This window comes from Budorcas taxicolor, chromosome 21, assembly GCF_023091745.1.
Source record: "Budorcas taxicolor isolate Tak-1 chromosome 21, Takin1.1, whole genome shotgun sequence".
Lineage (NCBI taxonomy): Eukaryota > Metazoa > Chordata > Mammalia > Artiodactyla > Bovidae > Budorcas > Budorcas taxicolor.
The window spans coordinates 25,281,302-25,303,329 of NC_068930.1; the positions used below are offsets into that span (position 1 = coordinate 25,281,302).

Consider the following 22,028-nt stretch of genomic DNA (forward strand, 5'->3'; position numbering starts at 1 on the left):
CCGCAACGAGAGAAGCCACCACGATGGGAAGACTGCACACTGCAACTAGAGAGTAGCCCTAGGGCAGCAACATAGACCCAGCATAGCCAAAAATAAATTAATAAAAAATTTAAAAGTAGAGTAATAGAAAATATATATAATGCAAACACTAGTCAATGGAAATTTGGACTGGCTATGGCTCAGATGGTAAAGAATCTGCCTAAAATGTGGGAGACCCAGCTTGGATCCCTGGGTTGGGAAGATCCTCTGGAAAAGGGCGTGGCTACCCAAGGAGATCAGCCCTGGGATTTCTTTGGAGGGAATGATGCTGAAGCTGAAACTCCAGTACTTCGGCCACCTCATGCGAAGAGTTGACTCATTGGAAAAGACTCTCATGCTGGGAGGGATTGGGGGCAGGAGGAGAAGGGGACGACAGAGGATGAGATGGCTGGATGGCATCACTGACTTGATGGACGTGAGTCTGAGTGAACTCCAGGAGTTGGTGATGAACAGGGAGGCCTGGCGTGCTGCGATTCATGGGGTTGCAAAGAGTCGGACACGACTGAGCGACTGAACTGAACTGACCCACTTCAGTATTCTTGCCTGGAGAATTCCATGAACAGAGGAGCCTGGTGGAGTACAGTCCATGGAATGGCAAAGAGACACGACTGAGCAGCTAGCTAACACTTTGACTTTCACATATTAAAATCAGACAAAGCATGTGTGTGCCTGTTTGCCTGGAATTCTCCAGGCAAGAATACTAGAGTGGTTGCCATGCCCTCCTCTAGGGGATCTTCCCAACCCGGGATTGAACCTGCATCTTTTGCCTCTCCTGCATTGGCAGGCAGCTGCTTCTTTACCACTGTACCACTGGGAAGCCCCCAGACAAAGCCAACTTCAGAGCAAAGAAAATTACCAGGAAAAAGTAATGAATTGCATAATGATAAAAGAGTCAATTCAAGAAGATGAAAATGAGTTTGCCCCTAACAACAGAGCTTCAAAATACATGAAGTAAAGCTCGCAGAACTAAAGGGAGAAACAGACAAATCGACAGTTATAGTTGGAGACTGTATTTTAAAACTCCCGTTAATAATCAACTGAGCTAGCAAACAGTAAGAATAGAAAAGAACCAGGGGATTTCCCTGGTGGTACAGTGGCTAAGAATCTACCTGCCAGTGCAGGGGACACAGGTTCAATCCCTGGTCCGGGAAGATTTCACATGCCACGGAGCAACTAAGCCCATCTACCACAACTACTGAAGCCCATGTGCCTAGAGTCTGTACTTCACAAGAGAAGACACCACAGTGAGAAGCCCATGCACCTCAATGAAAAGTAGCCCCACTCTCCTAAACTAGAGAAAACCCAGGAGCAACAATGAAGACCCAGCACAACATAAATAATTTTTTTTTTAAAGAGTAGAGTTGAATAGCCTTATCAACCAACTGAATCTAATAGCCATATAGAATACTCTGTGTAACAACAGCAGAATACTTACTAGTTTCAGGTACATATAAGACCTTCACTATAATAGATCATATGATGGGTCATAAACGTTAACAAATGTAAAATGATTGAAATCATACAAAGCATGTTCTCTGACAAAAATGAAAAGTAGAAATCAGTGATGGAAAGATAATAGGAAAGTCTCCAAACACTTTAAAATTAAACATCACACTTTTATGGGTCAAATAGGAAGGACTTTAAATCAATTGGGAAATATTTTGAACTGAATAAAAGTGAAAATACAACATCTCAAAATTTTGCTGCTGCTAATTAGTGTACTGATGAACATTTATAGCATTAAATATTTATTTTAGAAACACCAAAGGTCTGAGGTCAAAACTCTGAGCTCTTATATTGAGTAACTAGAAAAGAAAGAAAAATTAACCCGCAGCAATCAAAAGAAAGGAAATAGTAATGAAAAGAGAAAAAAACAGTGAAATTGAAAACTAAAACTATGGAAAAATAAACCAGAATCTTATTTGAGAAGATCGATAATATTGATAAACCTCTAACAAGTCTCACAAGGAAAAAAAAAAAGAGACGTTACCTGTATTCAGAATGAAAGAGGAGCTTGATTGTGGTAATCATTTCACAGTATATAGGTTAAGTCTTCCCCCTAAAATCTTTAGGGCGGCATGGTTTCACTGGGAAATTATATCAAAGATTTAAAGATGACGAATCCTTGCTATGAGCCCTGGGTCTGGGTTTCATCAAGAAATAGATTCCAGGTCCTTGACACTGCCCAGCTCCATCCCTGTTAAGCCCTTGGCTTTGAATCCTGCTTCCCAAAACCAGTGCTCCAGCACCATGCCCTCTCAGAGGGTGACAAGCCATAGTATTTGTCATTCAGTGGTTCATTTCTGTGAACCTATGTGCCTTGGCCTATGAACATTGCAAAGGTAAATCAAACTGGTTCCTTAATCTCTGAGAATTTACAGGGAAGACAGAAAGACAAGATAGCAGATTAAAACTACTAATGTTCTTCATAATGAAAAAGCTCCCATAGAACCAGCTAGTTTCACCCCAGCTCACACAAGTTTTATTTTTAAGAAGTACATGACATTCCTCCTCAGATCTCTACCCAGTTCCAGATGCAGACACACACACACCATAGTATTTAGAGACATAAACCTTTATAGTTATTGTGCACCTAGTCTAACCCTGGACCTGAGCTGGGCCCTCTTCAGAAGGGAAGAGTTCAAAGATTAGCAGATGAAACATGTGCATGAAACAAATAACTGCCACAGAGAATGAGGGTATAATGATAGAATTAGGTACATTTGCCATGGATACATAAGACAGGAAGCCACTTAAATTTTTAGGGATGGAGGAGGGAGCTCAAGGGCTTCCTTGGTAGCTCAGCTGGTAAAGAATCCGCCTACAATGCAGGAGACCCTGGTTTGATTCCTGGGTCAGGAGGGTCCCTGGAGAAGGGATAGGCGACCCTCTCCAGTATTCTTGGGCTTCCCCGGTAGCTCAGATGGTAAAGAATCTGCCTGCACTGCCAGAGACCTGGGTTCAATCCCTGGGTTGGAAGACCCCCTGGAGGAGGGCATGGCAACCCACTCCAGTGTTCTTGCCTGGGGAATCCCCATGGACAGAGGAGCCTGGCAGGCTACAGTCCATGGGGTCACAAGGAGTCAGACAAAACCGAGCGACTAAGCACAGCACAAGGGAACTCAGAAGTCTTCAGAGAAGAGAAGAAACTTGAGGGAAGTCTTCAGGGAAAAGGAGTCCTACAGGTGAGCAATGAGAAGACTGAGAATGTCCAGCAGAGAAGAAACAAAGTGATTATAAAATAGCACAGTAGTCAGTATGGTGTCAGTGCTGTAGGATGGAGGAACCCAAGAGATGAGCTTGGAGAGACAGATCTGGCTCTCCTGCTGAAAGGCCTCACTGATCGCACAAGGGCCTGTTTACTTATTCATTTTCATTCTTCATTAGCTTTTGTGGAATATGTGTCATAGGCACATGGTATAAAATTCGTGAAGTATGAGAAGTTTTTAGAGAATATTAAACCTTCACCCTTTCTCTACTGCCCCCACCCCATTCCTCTTCCTGAAGTCAGTTGCTGTAACTGGTATGTTGGGCATCCTTCTAGATCTGTTTTCTGTGCATTTACAAGTATATGTGTCTGTATTTCCCACACACGGGTGGTGTATGATATTTTCTGTCCCAATACCTTGCTTTTTTATTTGGATATTTATTTTACTTATTTGGGATGTGGATGTACCAGAATTCATTGAGTTAATCCCATATGGAAGTAAGTGAGATCATTTCTTGCTGTTTTTGTAGTTGTTCAGTCGCTAAGTCATGTCTGACTCTTTTCGACCCCATGGACTGCAGCACGTCAGGCTTCCCTGTCCTTTACCATCTCCTGGAGCTTGCTGAAGCTTGTGTCCATTGAATGAGTGATGCCATCCAACCGTCTCATCCTCTCTTGTTGCTTTCTCCTCTTCCCTCAGTCTTTCCCAGCATCATATCTAGTCTTTTGCTATTGTAAACTATACTGCAATAAATATCCCTGTATGTATGTCCATTTGAACATGGAAGTATTCTATAAACTCCTAGGAATGGGATTTTGGGGTCAAAGAGTGTGAGTATTTTCAGTTTAAGTAGGTAAAGCCAGATTGCTATCCGTGGAGGCTGTGCTGATGCCTGTTTCCTCACACCCTGGCGGGCAGAGAGTATTCTTCAACTTCTTGCTGTATTAGGTTGGGGCTTTTAGGCTTTAACCTGTAAGTGATGATAAGTCACTGAGAGGCTTTTAAGCAGGAGAGTGTCACAATCAGATTTATATTTTGGAAAGATCAGTTGGGCTGCAAATTTGCAGAGGCAAAGACTAGAGTCAGAGACACCAATTAGGAGGCTTAGGCAAGACAGAATTGTTGGCAGCTTAGATTAGGCTCTTGGCTGTGGAGACAGAAGGGAATGGATATTGAGGTAGTGAAGCTGTAGGTTCTATAGGACTGATCAGTTCAGGGGTGAGGGGGAGTGAAGATAGCTTTAATCAGCAGTTCCATTCATGGGACTTCCCCGGTGGTCCAGTGGTTAAGACACTGCTTCCACTGCAACGGGTGCAGGTTCAGTCCCTAGTCCAGAAACTAGGATCTCCCATGCCGCAAGGCAAGGCCAAAAAGATAAAAAGGTTCTGTTCACATGAGCCATGTAAATTTAAAGTTCTCATGTCCATATTAATATTTCCTAATCCTAGAATATGAGAAATAAAAAGATACTAGCATTCATCAGTTGGACTTAATATTTGATGGCTCCTAATAGTCTCTAAACTTTTTTTTTGTATTCATACTGTTCATTCAGCATCCCATGAGGAAGTGAAAGTGTTAGTCAATCACTTGAAAGTGTCCAACTCTTTGCGACTTCATGGATTGTAGCCTGCCAGGCTCCCCTGTCCATGGGATTTCCCAGGCAAGAATACTGGAGTGGGTTGCCATTCCCCTCTCTAGGGGATCTTTCCAACCCAAGAATCGAACCCAGGTCTTCTGCATTGCAGACAGATTCTTTATTGTCTGAGCCACCAGGGACAGCATTCCACATTCAGTAAAGTAGCTTTAAATTCTAGACTTGATTATAGCTTATGCATAAAGTCTTTCATTATGTACTCCCTCTGCTCTTTTTTAAAATTGGAATATAACTGCTTTACAGTGTTGTGTTAATTTCTGCTGTACAACGTCATGAGTCAGCTATAGTTATACATGTGTCCCCTCCCTCTTGAGCCTCCCTCCCAGCCTCCCCCCATCCCACCCTCTAGGTCGTCACAGAGCACCAGACTGAGCTCCCTGCGCTATATAGCAGGCTCCGTCTAGCTATGGGTTTTGTGTGAGGTTCTTCTGATACTTAGAAATATTTGTATGTGATAATGTATAATTTAAATTCTATATTAATATGTCTATAATTTTGTTTAATGAATGTCTTTTACTTTCTTATGAATGGTGTTTCCACTTCCTCCCTATCTTTTTTCCCTTTCATTTTCTCTCTCCTATTAGCCCAAAGTTGTATTTCTAAGTGGCTATCTTTCTTTATATATATAAATATCCTATATTTCTATTACCTGGGTTTTCAGCTTTGAATCATGCCTCTGATTCCTAGCCTGTATAAGTGATACAGTTAAGGCCCTCACACCACTCATCTTCTTGCTCCTTCCCCTTCTATGCTAGTTGTATCATTTCTGCATTGTCAGGGCATAAGCATTGACATTCTGATCTGCCACTCTAAACTTTTTTGTTTTAGTCTTGATTAACCAGAGGGTTAACTGCATATTCACTGTTCACCATCAGTTGTTTTCCTGTGGTTTCCCAATCATTTTTTGGTTGACCAAAGTTTGTTCTCCAGTAATTTCCTCCAGGGCCCTGGGAACACTCATCCTTAAGCCCTTGCATATTCAAAAATAATTTTCTTAGCAATTTTCAGGAGGTTTCTTCAGGAGTGTGTTTTTTGTTGATGTTTTTTGAGATCTGCCTCCGGTAGGCTGTTCTACTTTTCTTTCCCTGACTCCATTGGACATCTCCCTTATATGTCTTCTGCTGGATTTCCACCCAGTCTTCCGCAGTCCTACAGTCTTACAGCCTCCCAGAGTTTCATCTCTCTGCTTTTGGCAGTCCTTACCTCCCCATGCTTTTTTGAGACTATAGGTTTTATCCAGTTCCACTAACAATGGAATTTGCTTTATTTTTTCTTGTTTACTTAGTTGGTTTTGAGCATATCCAAGAGGGAAGAGGCAAATTACTGTTTAGGCCACTGTGTTTAGATACAAGGTCCTTTAATTATATTTAAATGTGTGACATTATAGAATAAAAGCAAAGAACTTGCGATTTGAAGTTAGACACTCCTGGCTTATAAACTCTCCTGTTTACTGTCTGATAATGGACAAACCACATTTCTTCTTTGACCATCAGTGTTCTTATCTCTAAAGTAGAGGTAATTCTTATAACTATTTCATATTGTTGTGAGAAGTGAGGTAATGCCTATATAGTAAATGAGGGCCTAGCATACTGTTTTGCAAATAGGGGGTGTTCAGAAGGGTGACATTGTAACATTTCATGGATCTCCTGGCATACATGTCATTCACAACGACTTTAACCTTCTATGACTGCTGCTGTTGCTGCTGCAGCTAAGTCACTTCAGTCGTGTCTGACTCTGTGTGACCCCACAGACGGCAGTCCACCAGGCTCCCCCATCCCTGGGATTCTCCAGACAAGAACACTGGAGTGGGTTGCCATTTCCTTCTCCAGTGCATGAAAGTGAAAAGTGAAAGGGAAGTTGCTCAGTCCTGTCGGACTCTTCGCGACTCCATGGACTGCAGCCTACCAGGCTCCTCCGTCCATGGGATTTTCCAGGCAAGAGTACTGGAGTGGGGTGCCATCGCCTTCTCCGACTAGCATTATGTAATTACTGCTCACTCAGCATTAATGGTGATGTTGCCCCCGATGCTGTCAAGGAGACCCTTCAGTACTCTCCCACCTCACCCATCATTCTATCCAGAGCAGTAGTGCCATAGGAGAGTAGTGCCATGGTAGGGGTGAGGGGAGGGGTAGTACATGAACAGAGTCCATCAGGAAAGGCAAGATTTCTTCAGGGAGAGGTGGGAAGGCCCAGAGCTAGACCTGGATTCTGGATATTACTTTATCTGGACTCTGGGTTCAGGGGTTTGGTGGGTGGGCATGGGACTTTGTCACCCCTAACAGGCCTGAGAAACCAGGTGACTGGATTCCCATCACGGCAGTTTAAGGCCCGAGGAGACTGGGACATCAGATTGGAAAGAGAGCTTAAGGCACCTGTAGTTAAGTTCTTGCTTTTGTCCATGTGTTCCCAGGTCCAGGAGTCCCAGGCAACCATAGCTCCTGCATTGGCCAGCAGCAGCTCTGATCCAGTCTCTGCTGGTCACAGCACCTCTAGAAGTCAGGGCATCATTGAGCCCATGGATGCAGAAACCCAGGAGGACAGGAGGATGTCTGTTGACCAGAAAACAGGAGGTGAAAAGAATACAGAGGTGCATAGGAAGATGCAAGTGGACGGGAGGACGCAGGGAAACCAAACAGAAGCCTCCCAATGGACTCAGGCAGATAGGATGGCACAAGTGGATGTTGTGATGCAAGGAAGTGAGAAGTCAGAGTCGGACAGGAGTTCCCAGGAGGATGTGATGGCACAAGGAAGGGTGGGGACACAGGCAGCAGAGAGGACCCAGGAAGACGGCCGGGTGCAGCAAGACAAGGGGACACAGTCAGAGGGGAGCATGCCCTCAGCCACGAAAGGTCACTCACAGAAGGTGTCCACGAGCAGTCTCAGCCCACACTCCAGAGCCCCCAAACGCCCATCTTCGGAGGATCCTAGGTCTCCTCAGGTTATTGAAGGCTTTGGACAGAGCCAGGAAGAGTTCTCTGTCCCAGACAAACCGGGTTGTATGCTCACATCTGACAAGACACCAGGACCAGCCTCTGGGAACCAGGAGGAAGCTGTGCTGGGTCCCCTAGCGGGGGGCCTTGTTCCCAGGGCACAGCTGCCTCCTGAGGTCCATTTGGAGCAGGTGGGAGGAGAGGGCTCTGGAGGGCTGGACTGGTTCGCTCCAGGGAGGAACAAACCAAGGGAGGGCCTGTTCCAGGGTCCGAGGGAGGAAGAGCTGGGAAGAGTGCCACCTGCAGCTCTGGGTGGCCGTCCTCCAGGGGGCTTAGGCCCTGAGGGGCGCTCCCTGCCCTCTCCCCCTGATGCTGGCCTGACTCGTCATTCCCAGGAGGGGCTGCCCAGCACCCCAACTTCTCAGCCCAGGAGTGCAGCTGCTTTCCCGCCCTCTGAGGACAAGACCTTGCTGAGCTCTGCTCCCTTACTGCACCTGGGGCCAGGGACACCCAGCCAGAGTCACCCTCCAGAAACCGTGGCGGCAAACAGCGAGGGGGCCTGTGCCAAGGTGCCAGATGCGGACGGGAGGACTTCAGGTCCCCGGACATGTGACCCTGGCCTCATAGACTCCCTGAAGAACTACTTGCTTCTGCTGCTAAAGCTGTCCAGCTCAGAAACAAGTGGAGGGGGCCCAGAGTCTCAGGGGGAAGCTGCCGCTGGGGGTCCGGCGCCCCTGTCCACCCTGGCCCCCACCATAGAAGTGGCCGGCCTGAGTCCGCGAACATCACGGCGCATCCTGGAGCGCGTGGAGAACAACCACTTGGTGCAGAGCGCGCAGACCCTCCTGCTGAGCCCCAGCACCTCCCGCCGCCTCACCGGCCTCCTGGACCGCGAGGTGGAGGCTGGCCGGCAGGCCCTGGCTGCTGCCCGGCGCCCAGGCCCCAGCCCCCTCTCGGTCCCTGCCATCGTGGTCGGTGAGGCGGAGGGCCCTGGGCTGGCCTCAGGAGGATCCAGTGAGGGTGAGGGAGAGTTTCCCCTTGAGGGGCCTGGCCTCCTGGAGGCCTCCCGGGAAAGCAGCGTGGGCGGGCTGCTTAGGGAGGAGGGTGGTGGGCAGGTAGCCCCCGGGCAGGGCCTGCTGTCAACTGAGAGCAGAGCCCAGCAGCCCTCCCCAGAGGAGGAGGCCCCAGGGGAGGCGCTCCCCGCTGCAACGCCCGAGGAGCTGGCTCTGGGGGCCCGGAGGAAGAGATTTCTCCCAAAGGTAAAAGCTGCGGGAGACGGAGAGGGTGCCAAGCCCGAAGAAAGGGAGAGCCCCTCAGTCTCCCCCAGGGGTCCCAGGAAGGCCCTTGGACCTGGGTCCCCAGGGACTCCTGGGCGGGAGAGACGCTCCCCGACTCAAGGCAGAAAGGCAGGCATGCTGGAGGTGCCGCGGGCAGAGGAGGAGTCGGCAGCAGGAGACCCAGCCCCTAGCCCGAAAGCTGGCAGTCTAGATGCTGAGCTGGCCCTGGAGGAAGGCAATCAGGATGCTCTGGCCAAGTCCAGGAAGGCCAAAGACCTGCTGAAAGGTGAGTACTGGGTATGGCCTCCCAGGAGAGGACACTGCTGGGTCACCTGCCTGCTGGAGACCTGGTGCACTTCTGTAAAGGTATTCCCATGTAATAATCCCACAGGCTGTAGAATCAGAAAGGCTTAGTTTTTGTCCTGGCTCTGTGGCTTGGAGCTGATAATAGGACCAGCTTCATAACATTATGAGGTTAAATGGCATAGAATAAATCAAGGGCTCGTCCTGGGGCCCAGCTTCAATAGCATCCTAGCTCTAGCATCATCATCATTGTCACTACCATCATCCCCTCTTTGCAGACTCGTCCCATGAATACAGAGTGGTGCAGACAGGACTCAAATGCAGGGTCCTAGGGTTAGGAGCCCAGCTACAGGCTGAACGTCCTCTCTTGACTGCTGTTTTTGGCCTCAGCTGTGAGGCTCTGCCTGGCCTGGAGTGGGGCTGCACGGCTGGGTTCTTTCTAGCAAAACTGTGTGATCTGAAGTCAGGGCAAAGGCCTCAGAGACACAGATGTGGCGGGAGTGGGTGAAGTGATGGGTGTGTGTGGCGGTGGGGAGAGGACTTACTCCTTTCCACTGTGCCCTTGATCCCAGCCCCACAGGTGATTCGGAAGATTCGGGTGGAGCAGTTTCCTGACGCCTCGGGCAGCCTGAAGCTCTGGTGCCAGTTCTTCAACATTCTCAGTGACTCGGTCCTGACGTGGGCCAAGGATCAGCGCCCAGTGGGCGAGGTGGGCAGGAGGTAAGCCAGCTGGGTGCCACCCCCACCTGGCCTCCTAAGACATGGCAGCAGTGATCATGTGGGTGCATCGTCCCAACTTTGGATCCACCCTCTCAGTTAATCCTCATAGTAACCCTGTAAGAGACACTCTAGTACTCCCACCGTAAAGAGGAGAACATTGAGGCTCAGAGATATTAAGTCATTTGCCCAGAGTCCCACAGCCAGTTAGAGTCAGGATCGCAAACCTGGCCTGCGTGATGCAAGCCTGGCTCTGCCCAGAGCTCCTGGAGCCTGTGCTCACAGCAGCCTGTGACAGTGGGGTCTGAGGACCCTCAGGACACAGTCTGGCCTGGGCTGTGCCATGGTGATGGCCTCAGGGGGAGGGTCTCCTCTCTGCAGTGCTGGGGATGAGGGGCCCGCGGCCCTGGCCATCGTGCAGGCGTCCCCCGTGGACTGTGGCGTGTATCGATGCACCATCCACAACGAGCACGGCTCAGCCTCCACCGACTTCTGCCTCAGCCCCGAGGGTGAGTGTGACCCTGCCCCCTCCGCCCGGTCTCTGCTCCAAGGAGGACAGGGATAGTCATCTTTGCAGAGGTAGAGCTCTCTGTGGGCATGCCTACCTGAGGACAGCAGCTTCCTCTGCTTTTTCTCCACACAGTGCTGTCAGGATTCATCTCCAGAGAAGAAGGTCAAGGTATGGTGCCCCTCAGGGGGAGGAATGGATGGGCCTGTGTCCCTAGGCCTGCCTCTGCAGGGGTTCTTTAAAGACTTGGTGGTGGTGGTTTAGTCACTCAGTCATTCCGACTCTTGGGACCCCATGGACTGTAGCCTCCCAGGTTCCCCTGTTCATGGGATTCTCAAGGCAGGAATACTGGAGTGGGTTACGATTTCTTTCTCCAGGGAATCTTCCCAACCCAGGAATTGAACCCGGGTCTTCTGCACTGCAGGCAGATTCTTTACCAACTGAGCTACAAGAGAAACTTGGAATCTGTTCCAAATGCCACATTCATCTCCACATACAGCTACCCTTTCCTCCTAGTTTAGCATGTGGCTTGTGGAGGAGGTGGAGGGGGACAGCTGTTTCAGAAGTTGAGGGGGGAGGAAGGGCTAGAGGGCCATCCCACAAGGAGTTCACTCAGCCTGTGCCCTCTCCCCTCGTCAGAGCCCTTGATCGAGAGCAGGACTGGCTACCAGCATACTTCTCCCTGCTGGCTTCCTCCCTGGAGTTTCTCTTAGGAGTCTGTGAATTGCTGCATGAGACCCACATGAGGAGCCTGCTAAAAATGCAGTTACCTGAGCCCTGCTGCAGACACTCTTAATCACAGTCTCTGGGGAAGGACCTAACATGATTGCGTGTCAGTAGACACCCTGGTGATTGTCATACACCCTGAAGTTTGACAAACAGTTTGAAGGCACAAATATTAAAGGAAGAGTTTGTGTTGCTTCTGCAAAAGACACATTAAGGATTTAGGACTGCGAAGGCAGCTGGTGATGGAAAGATTTCTAGAGCTTCATGAATTCCTTCATTCTTTCACTCCTTTACTCATTCATTCAATTAGTACCTTTTGTTCAGTTATCAAATCAAAGTTGATATCAAATATAACCTTACGCGTAAAAATAAATAACACTTTATTCTCATAAAATCAGATTTTCCTATCTTGTAAGTGTTGGTTTATTTGAATTAGGAACCACTCAGTGCTTTTGGCTAACATATCTTCTTTTTTTTTTCTATTTAATATTTATTTATTTATTTGGCTGCACCAGGTCTTAGTTGTGGCTTGTGGGATCTAGTTCCCTGACCAGGGACTGAACCTAGGCCCCCTGCACTGGGAGCATGGAGTCTTAGCCACTGGACTGCCAGGAAAGTCCCTGACATATCTCTTAAATCTGTCAAGTATATAATAGTTCTTCATCCGTCACTTGTTTTCCCTCCTTACCATTTACTTCTTGAAGTCACTTGATGTGTAGACTTTCTTCCATTTCGGATTTTGTTGATTGTATCACCATTTAATATGTTGCTTCATCATGGGCTTCCTCTAAACTGGTGATTAGCTTGAGGTGCTCCAATTCAGGTGCAAATTTGGGGGAACATTTCACAGGTGAGCTGTGTGTTTTCCTTCTGCCTCCAATCTTCAGGCACATGATATCTGTTTGTTTTAGTAATACTAAGAATGATCACTGAATAAACTCAGTGATCTATCCCCTTTAAAGTAAAAAAAAAAAACCAGGAATTCTCTGGCAATCCAGTAGTTAGGACTTGACTCTTTCACTGCCAGGCCTGGGTTCAATCACTGTTAGGGGAACTAAGATTCCCACTTACTGCAAGGCACAGTTTAAAAAAAAAAATAATTAAAACTGTATCTGATATAACCCCTGTCGTTTTCGAGGAGTTTTAGCAGTCACTGATTATTACGTCAATCCTTTATTTCCTTAAGGTTTATAACATGGAGTATTTTAAGTCTTTCATTTCTTCTTTATTCACTAGCTAAAATTTTTCAGTAAAGAGGAAATGTTTATTTGGTAATCCTGATACATATAGGTCCAACAAAAAAATGAATGGAAATTACTTTCTTTTCCCACTTGCTAAGCTTTCAGAATAATGAATTAGTGCTGTAACATCTTCCACAGGTCACCAATAAGGGTTTTTTGTTTTTTTCCAGGAGGAAGGTTTTTTTTTTTTTTTTATAATTTTGAAAGTATGGATTTTAACACATTTGAATGTTCAATACTTTGCACTTATTCTTTTGGTTGGTAAATTTGTCTTTCTCCCTCTTTTTTTGGCCAATGAAAGCCCTTCAGGTTGGCTCTTGTGTTCTTGTGAGAAGCAACCAGTTGTTTTTTTATACTTCACTTACTTTCTGATCCATAGATGTTTCTGGTCAATCCAAGACACTTCCTGCCATTTGTTCAGGGAGTTCTGGTTCCTTTTAGTGGAACATAGGCTTCCCTCATAGCTCAGTTGGTAAAGAATCTGCCTGCAATACAGGAGACCCTGGTTTGATTCCTAGGTTGGGAAGATTCCCTTGAGAAGGGAAAGGCTACCCACTTCAGTACTCTGGCCTGGAGAATTCCATGGACTGTATAGTCCAAGGGGCTGCAGAGTCTGACACAGCTGAGCGACTTTCACTTTCATTTAAGTGGAAAATGGTATTTAGTGATCACAATTTGAGCACTAGGAGTACTCACTGCTATTGGATTGGTCTCAAACTTTTTTTTCAGTCAAACATGTTGTTTGAGATGGAATCACTTAGTCACTTGATCAAAACACCAAATTCTAAAACAAACTAATCCTGATAGTCTGGATTGATTGCTGCTTCCTCAGAAAACCCCTGCCTTTCACAGACACAGGCTGAGCCCTCACTTTCTCACACACAAGCACTGTTGAATGACCGAGGGTTGCATAACTACAGGGTCTGCCCTCAGGACCTCACAGTCCAGTACGGACCCCACACTGCACCCCCAAAGAGCAGTAATGGACAGAGTGAGTGTACCAGTTCCAGGCTTTTCCTGCCCTGCATCAGTCAGAGGGAGCTTCTATAATGTGTATTTATGTATTTGTTTGACCTCTCCCTGCAGCATGTGGGATCTTCGTTCCCTGACCAGGGATTGAACCCACGCCCCCTCCATTGGAAGTGTAATCTTAACCCCTGGACAGCCAGGTATGTCCTGAGGGGGAGTTTCTAGTTTTTTCACATTTTTTCCTGTTGCTTCCAGTGGGAGAAGAGATTGAGATGACCCCCATGGTGTTTGCTAAGGGTCTGGCTGACTCTGGCTGCTGGGGAGACAAGCTCTTTGGGCGCCTGGTGAGCGAGGAACTTCGAGGGGGTGGACACGGTTGCAGCCTGAGGAAGGCCTCCCAGGCCAAGGTCATCTACGGGCTGGAACCCATCTTCGAGTCAGGCCGCACGTGCATCATCAAGGTGTCCAGCCTGCTTGTGTTTGGGCCCAGCAGCGAGACTTCTCTCCTGGGCAGAAACTATGATGTCACCATCCAGGTACTGTCCCATGCCCCTGCCCCTGCTTGCACCCTCTCATCCCCCCCGCTTCCCAGCCTGGTCCTGTTGGGAAGCCCCATATGGAGGCGGATGCCAACTCAGTCTCTGCTTTACCTTGATGAGAGCCTGAGATGTAGTCCAGGCTACATCTTTGGGACCATAGTCTTCAAACTATATTTTTCAGTAGAAACCTTTTTCACTTCCCTCAACTGTATCTTGCACAGAGAAGCCTTATTTGTGAGGGGACAGGGGGTGACTGTGGGTGGGACAGGTGCCCCACTTTCTGCAGCATGGCCTCTGGGGTACAGCCACCTATCACTAGGGCTCCAGCAAACACAGTTTGGAAACCACTTTGAAAACATGTCCAAAGCCTCTTGTTTTACAATGAGAAAAATGAGGTGCAGATGAGGGAGGCGGGTAGGAGTGAACCCCACCCTCCCCAGGGCTGGGATCCTCCCTGCAGCCTCTAGCAGACAGCCTCCCACTTAGAGCAAGGCGTGACCGAGAGCAGGGGCACTTCCGTGCTGACCAGAGTTGGTTCTCTTCAATCTACAGGGGTGCAAGATCCAGAACATGAGCCGGGAGTACTGCAAAATCTTTGCAGCTGAAGCCCGGGCTGCTCCTGGCTTTGGAGAGGTGCCTGAGTAAGTGCACAGGGAGGGGGCCATGCAGTCTGACTTGAGCTTCTGCACAGAGCCCTGATTCACAGCCCCCTGGGGACCCCCTGAGTAATGGTCATGTGCAAATGGGCCCCCAGCTAGCCCATGCTCAGCTCAATGGTTCCACAGAATCTAGAAACAAAGACCTCAGGATTCACGGCCCACTTTAGAAAAGCTTCTGCTCTGGTCTCCAGTCTCCTCTCACCCACCCGAATTCCCTACCCCTTCTCCCAGTTTTTGCTGATTGTGGGATTTAGGCGTGGCAGGTTCTGGGCCTCTCTGAAGGTGACAGGGAGGCTAAACCATCCAGGGTCTAGTGGGCGTGGACACAGTCTGGCTGAATCCTCTCAGAGGTATTCCTTTCTGTTTGTCACTTAGGGGTCTCAGCCCCTCACTCAGGCACAGAGGCCTCCTGGGGCCAGAGCAGGGTTCAGCTCTCATCCCAGTGACCTCAGAGGATGGACAGGACCCTGAAGCCAGTGGGGAACTCCTGTCCTTGCTGCCCTTCAGGCTCAGAGCTGAGTTCCCTTTTTGGAGGGGTGTTCCTTTTGTCTCTGAGAGTGTGGAATTGAGGTGAAGGAAGGCGCTCTCGGGGCACAGTCAGTCCCGCTCACTGCGGGGTGGCACTGTGTTTAGGATCATCCCACTGTATCTGATCTACCGGCCTGCCAACAACATCCCCTATGCCACCCTGGAGGAGGACCTGGGCCAGCCCCTAGAGTCCTACTGCTCCCGGGACTGGGGCTGTGCTGCAGCTCCTGCAGCGCCTAGCAGCTCTGAGGCCGTGTGGAAATGCCAGACCTTCCAGCACTGGCTCTATCTGTGGACGAACGGCAGCTTCCTTGTCACAGACTTGGCAGGTATGAAGGTGTGAGGTGGGTGTGTGCATGTGCAGGAGAGCATGCGGAGGGCAGGGCACTGGTGTGTAGCGCACTTCCGCATGTGTTCTCCTCTGCTTTCACAGTAACCTTTTAAAGTGCACCGGACAGAAACCACTTTGTGTGCAACCCTAGTACATACCAGACCCTCATGGAGCCTAGTCTGTTACTGCAATTGTGTTTTAAGGAGTATACTCCAGGCTCTACTTAAAAAATATATTATTTCAAAGACTATTTCATGGGATCTAATTCAAGCTGCATGACCACGTTTTCAAAATCACCCTCCTTCCCTGCAGCTCTGCTCTGAACTTTCTTGCTCTCCAACTTCCTAAACTCTCTTCTACCCTTGCACACAGAGCTTTATTGTCTCTTCCTTCTCTGTTTCCCCCTCAGTCTTTGGTAAGTGTGAAAGTGAAAGTCGCTCAGTCACGTCTTACTCCTTACAACCCTATGGACTATATAGCCCATGGAATTCTCTAGGCCAGAATACTGGTATAGGTAGTCTTTCCCTTCTCCAGGGGATCTTCCCAACCCAGGGATCAAACCCAGGTCTCCCACATTCAGGCGGGATTCTTTACCAACTGAGCAGTCTTTAATAGTTTATTATTAATATTATGTAAGCAAACTTAGTCTCTCATACTTCTCTTTAGTCTATTTCTATTTTTCCCATTATTCAGATTCTTCCCAAAAAAGGGAGGCCAGCAAGCGTGAATTCTCCTTCTTTCTTTGACTTCTCCTCTCCAGGCTTACACTATTTAACCAGACCTGGCAGGAGAAAGGAAAAGATACAGTTCTGTCTACACACATTGGAGGATGCTGGGAATGTCACGCATTATTGTATTTTATCCCTGATGTAAATAAGTGAGAAAACCAGGGCCAGAGATAGAAAACTGACTCTAAGTGTGTTTAGCATTGGGGGCAAGCTGTACAATAAATATTTATATATAACTCTAGATGTTGAAGGGCGAGATAGTAACACATTAAACTGTTATTCACTCCATTTGTTAACTCATAAATTTTTCCTTCCCTTTTTCTTTCCTTCCTTTTTTCCATCTAACATTACTAAGTATTGAGAAGATAAAAATGTGAATTAGGAATAGCCATTGTCCTCAAGTATTTATGATAAATATACCAATTTCTACAATGGGATAATAATATAGTAGAAGGACTTGGAAATCAAAGAAAGTCAAGCCTTAAAAAAAGAAAAGAAAAAAAAAAATTCAAGCCCAGGCCTCTTATTTTCTAGCTGGGTCTCTGTTTTACAGAGAAGAAAAGAAGCTCAGACAGATTACGTCTTTCATCCCTCTGAGCTTCCATTTCCTTTCCCTCTCTAGGAATAATAGTATCCTCCCTGCCTCTCTCTCAGACTTATTATGAAGATTCCATGAGACTGTATTTGGGAATGCCCTCTGCAAACCAGAGTTCTGTGCAAGTGAGGGATCATGAGTATTACCATGCAAAATGGAATGTGAAAAATGCTGAAAGAGAAAAGACAAAGAAATGAATATTTATTGCATAACTGCTGTGCTTCAGACACTAAGTTAGGGTCTGACACCTACCATGATCTCTTAATTCCCCTACAAGATGAGCAGCATGATCTCTGGGTTTACTGTCGAGGATTAGAGATAGGAAGTGACTGGCCAAGCACACACGGCTCCAAAGCGACAGAGCCAAAATGGAAGGCCAGATCTACCTGGTTTCAAGCCCACATCTGTGCTGCTCTGTCATCTACTGGACTCAGGCCTGTTAGTGAGCTTGGTTCCTGGAGGAAGGCAGCTGGACAGAGTGCAAACAGGGAAGGGCGGTCACAGGCCTGACGCGCGATGTTAAGGTGCTGGGGTAGCCTGGCCAGGGTGGGATGTGTTTCCTCCATCACTGCCCAACTCTGTCCTTCAAGGCTCTCTTAACCTTGGAGCCCGTCTTGCTGCTTGGAGTGCTTGCTTGCTGCCTTGATGAGTATGTGGAAGCTGGTCTTACCCATGCTACACTTCTGCCAGTCCAGCCCTGGTATACCTTTCCATTTCTACCTCTCTCTCTCTGTCCAGATGGGCTAATCTGTTAAGGAGGAGGAGAAAGTTTTAGCTCAAAGCCAGAGACTTGCCCAGTTTAGGATGACCTAATCTCACCCAGTAGAGACAGAATAGCTTAGCTGGAAGACTTGTGGGTCTAGGAATGATACTTTAATTCACAGTGGTCATTGTACACAGACCATGCCCAGTTAGTAAATGAATGAGTGACTGACTCTGCTGAAGTAACTTAATTTCCTCACCGTGAAAATGGAACTGCTATTACTACTCATAATACAAATATACCCATACTGCCCCTGAGACAGGCCTGGTGATGCCCAGCGAGAGGGAACCCAAAGATGTACCTAGAGCTTGGCTTATTCCCATCTAAAATGATACGCATCTTGGAGACCTGGGGGCCCTAGAACTGCCCCAGGCTACTACCAGCTCCCTGTACTCTCTGTCTTTCTCTTTTCAGGGGTTAACTGGAAAATGACCGATGTGCAGATTGCTACCAAAATGCGAGGGTGAGTGCTTCTTTGCGACAGAATGCCCTCTGAGAGGCTGCTTGGGGTGTAAAATGTCGAAGTTCTTCTGGTTCTCCATCCCTAAGGTGCTGAACCTTGTGACTCAATAGCCCCAGTTGTGCCCAAGGCCATGTCCCAATGTCTCAGGGACCTCTGCTTCTCACCTGCTGCGGCCCTGACCCCAGATCTTGACCAGCAGCTCTTGCCACCCACCAAGGACCACCTGGCGTTCTGGGGCTGCAGTGAACCCGCTCCTCTGCTTTCTCACAGAGAAACCTTATGGAGGTTCATCGGGGGGCAGATAAACAGGGCCTGTGAGTGGAGTGGGGACCTGGAGTCTGCACTAATTCATGTTGATAAAGTAGAGCCTCCTCACACCAAGCGATATCTCACGTGATGAGTTCTGTGGGCCAGGGCCAAATGAGGCCTCAGATTAGTGAGGTTTTGGGTGCTGCCAGTTGAGGTGGACTCCCCAGCACCCTGAGGTAAGGTAAGAGGTACCTTGGGCATGACATCATGCCATGGCCACCCCACGGTCTGCCCTGAGGACTGTCTCTCTGGGTGGGACCCCACTCAGCTCTTGTGTCCTGCCACAGGTACCAAGGCCTCAAGGAGAGCTGTTTCCCTGCCCTGCTGGACCAGTTCGCCTCCTCCCACCAGTGCAACACCTTCTGTGAGATGCTGGGGCTAAAACCCCTCAAGGGCCCAGAGGCCACCCACCCCCAAGCCAAGGCCAAAGGCTCCAAGAGTCCATCTGCCAGCAGGAAGGGCCCCCAGCTGAGTCCTCAGCCCCAGAAGAAAGGCCCCCCGAGTCCCCAGGGCACCCGGAAGAGTGCCTCGGGCTCCAAAGCCACCCCTCAGGCCTCAGAGGTGGTCGCCACCCAGTTATTGGGACAGCCTCCCATCCAAGAGGGGGGCTCCAAGGCCCAGGGCAAGCGGTAGCCACCACAGGAGGCTGGGGGCCTCCATCCAGCAGCAGACCAACAAGGAAGCAGCTCAAACCGCCAGAGATGTTCCCAGTACAGAACCAACTGGAGCAGGTGTGCCCCAGGAGGCTCCACCCAGGGCCTTTCCAAGCAGCCGCTCCTCACTCAGCTCCTCATCAGACACTGGGCGTGTGGCACCCAGTCCCGTGGCCTCTCCTGGTGCCATTGTCAACAGGGCTCCCAGGCCCCACCTCCAAGTGCCTGGCAGCCTGGCCGTCCTTGAAGTTTACACTGGCCACTGCTGGGGCTGCCCTGAGTCCTCTGCGTGATCTGCAGCCAGTGTCCTGCCCAGCCCCTGCCGCTAACGTCATGCTCTGGGGCATGTGGGACAGCATCTCCCTTCTCCCTTTACTTGGCTCTGATCTCTCCCTGCCCTCAGGGCTCCAGACTTCCTCTGCTCTGTCTGGCCTGGTGACTCTCAGGGTCTTTTCCTTCAGCCATTTTGCCTCATTTATCCCAGCTTATCTTGCCACTAACCTGTCCCTGAGCCCGAATGGGGCTCAGGGCCCTTCCAGGGCCTGTCCCCTCCTTGTGCAGTGGTCTTTGGTGATGCGTGTTCATGCTCAGCCTTTCCCTGTTGCTCAGGCACTCACTCCCCTGCCTCCTCTGCCCCCTTGCTCCCCATCCCCCATCCCTGGCTTTGAGCCCGATTGCAGCCTGTGCCTGCCTTTCACTGACTGTCCCCCTACCCTAGGGCTTCCTAGCTGACCCCTACCCTACCCACCACACCTCGGGAAGGAGCACACCCTCTGGCCTCTCAGCCGCCACCCCCAGTACACCTGTCCCCTCCTCCCAGGCCCTGTGCCGTGAGGTGAGGATTGCATCAGCAGCTGTGGCCAGAGGGAAGGCGTCAACTTTGTGATACCTTGTGCTCCTTACTGAAAGGAGAGGGGGTCACAGTGAATTCCACACTGCCCTCTTGACCAGGGACAGAGGACTGGACTCTTCTCCAGAGGGAGTACACGTGGGAGTTCTGGGAAGAATGCAGCCCATCCCTGCGTGGGGTGGACAAGCGTCTCTGTCTGGGGATTAGGACCCTGCCTCCAACATTCAGCTCTCAATCCTGGGCCTCCAGCTCTGGGCCTCAGTACAGGCTCCTGAGGAGGAGTTGTCCTCAGCCCAGCACCCTGGGTCTTTCCTGAGAGCCCTTCTTGAGGCCTGGGACGGGGGAGTCTAGAGCTAGCCCAGTCCCCTTGGAATGCAATAAAGGCAGCCACTGTGCATCCAGCTCACCTCCTCTAGTGTGGTTGTAGGTGTACGGGGTCAGGGTCCCCCCCTCCTCAGGCAGGGTTTTCTGAGGACATCCTCCAGTCCCTGGACCCACTGGAAAGATAGATCCATGGTTTGGCTCCTGGATTGACAGTCTCAGCCTTCCATGGCCACAGCCAGACAGTCTGTGCTTGTACCACTGGGAAGATGACTTGGGTCCCTGAGCATGAGGGTGCTTAGGCCTGTGGAACTGCTCCTTCATTTGGAAGAGGAACACAAAGAAAGGAACCCAGGAAAGGAGTAGAGCTGGGGAGACGCCCAGTGTCTCCGACTGCCTCCACTGCAGCAAAACCAGCTGAAGGGATGACCAGTGCCGTCGTCCTCTCAGTTACTCACGGACTGTCTCCAGCTTTCCCAGCTGCAGAGGTTTCTCAGCCCCAGCCCCACCCAACTGCCCAGGCCTTTCTTTGCCCCATATTTCCCCCCTCCACTAGACATTTCTGACTTCTCTACCTCCTCTTGTGCTCAGGTGACTCCACACTTTTTCCTCTTGCCCCAATGTGCCCCCCACTCTCCCAGCCTGCATATCCAGACTGCTTTGGTGAACTGAGAGCTGAATGTTGTTGATTTGTTTGTTCACCCACCCATTCATTCAGACATACTGAGCAGACTTCCTTTGCCAGACACTGAGCTGACCACCGGTGGGAGGCAGAGGTGGTCTCAAAAGAGACACTAGCCATTATGTTTCTCAGGTTTTGAGTAACAGAAATGGACTTAGACCAGTCTAAAGGAGGAGGAGGGACTCATGGGAAGGGTGTGGGGCAGTTCACAGGACCTAGAAAGGCAGGAGCCATCGTGGCTCTGGAGCTTGCCTCCCAGGAGCTGCTGCCATTGGCTCCAGTGGGTCTCCTTCCACTCAAGATTCAAATTCCTGTCCCAGAGCTCAGGGCACTGTGGAGTAGGGGAGAGGCAGTTTTCCAAAGAATGGGGATTCTCGCCAGAAGAGTGGTGGAGGTTAAGACGGGCTTGGCAGGCAATCAATGGAGAAACGCTGACACAAAAACACATCCTTCTTCCCATATGATACATTATGACTCTCACATGTGACCAAAAGCAAATTACTTTCTGCTTGGGGAGACCACTCAAGGTCAAAGCCAGTGACCAAGTCCAGGGGTAGTGACCAGGGCTGCCGTTCTCTGAAGTCCAGTGTCACAAATTAAACTCTTCCCTCTTTTATCATACTCTCATCTTGAAATTCTGCAACCTGTGGGAGGAATATGACCCAGCAAGAAGGAAGGTGTGAGTAAAGGCTACAGCACACTTCCATAACTGGTCATGAGAACTAGTATTTATGACTAGGGATTTTTTTGGATCTTCAGTCCCAAAGTCCAGTTCCTTAGTGGTCCTGCCTGTGGCAAACATTAGCCAGTGGATATGGAAAACCAGGAAGCACTTTAGAAAACGCCCCACGTCCATCTGTACCCTGCCCCCTTTTAAATAGCCGAGATCTTATTTTCCCTCAATAGGCTACTCCTACACATAGTCTTTATGTATACTCCTATTCCAGATACACTCCTGTCCTAGCTATGTGTTGCTCAGAGGTACAAAAAACCTGAGCCAGCCAGATGCCTAGGACTTTAATTCACTTGAATCA

General features: G+C 49.2%; 1 protein-coding gene across 2 annotated transcripts in view; it reads left to right on the forward strand.

Annotated features, from left to right (window-relative positions):
- The window catches only part of ALPK3 (alpha kinase 3), a 52,741-nt gene extending 32,344 nt beyond the window's left edge, over positions 1-20,397 (forward strand). For both annotated transcript variants that reach the window (XM_052660145.1, XM_052660144.1), the window contains 9 exons: positions 7,313-9,395; positions 9,985-10,132; positions 10,511-10,638; positions 10,773-10,808; positions 13,829-14,109; positions 14,665-14,753; positions 15,405-15,628; positions 18,131-18,179; positions 18,776-20,397. In XM_052660145.1, the coding sequence (XP_052516105.1) occupies positions 7,313-9,395; positions 9,985-10,132; positions 10,511-10,638; positions 10,773-10,808; positions 13,829-14,109; positions 14,665-14,753; positions 15,405-15,628; positions 18,131-18,179; positions 18,776-19,121 (3,384 nt within the window). In that variant the 3' untranslated portion in view covers positions 19,122-20,397. The remainder of the gene's footprint in view (positions 1-7,312; positions 9,396-9,984; positions 10,133-10,510; positions 10,639-10,772; positions 10,809-13,828; positions 14,110-14,664; positions 14,754-15,404; positions 15,629-18,130; positions 18,180-18,775) is intronic.
- Positions 20,398-22,028: the final 1,631 nt, after the last annotated feature.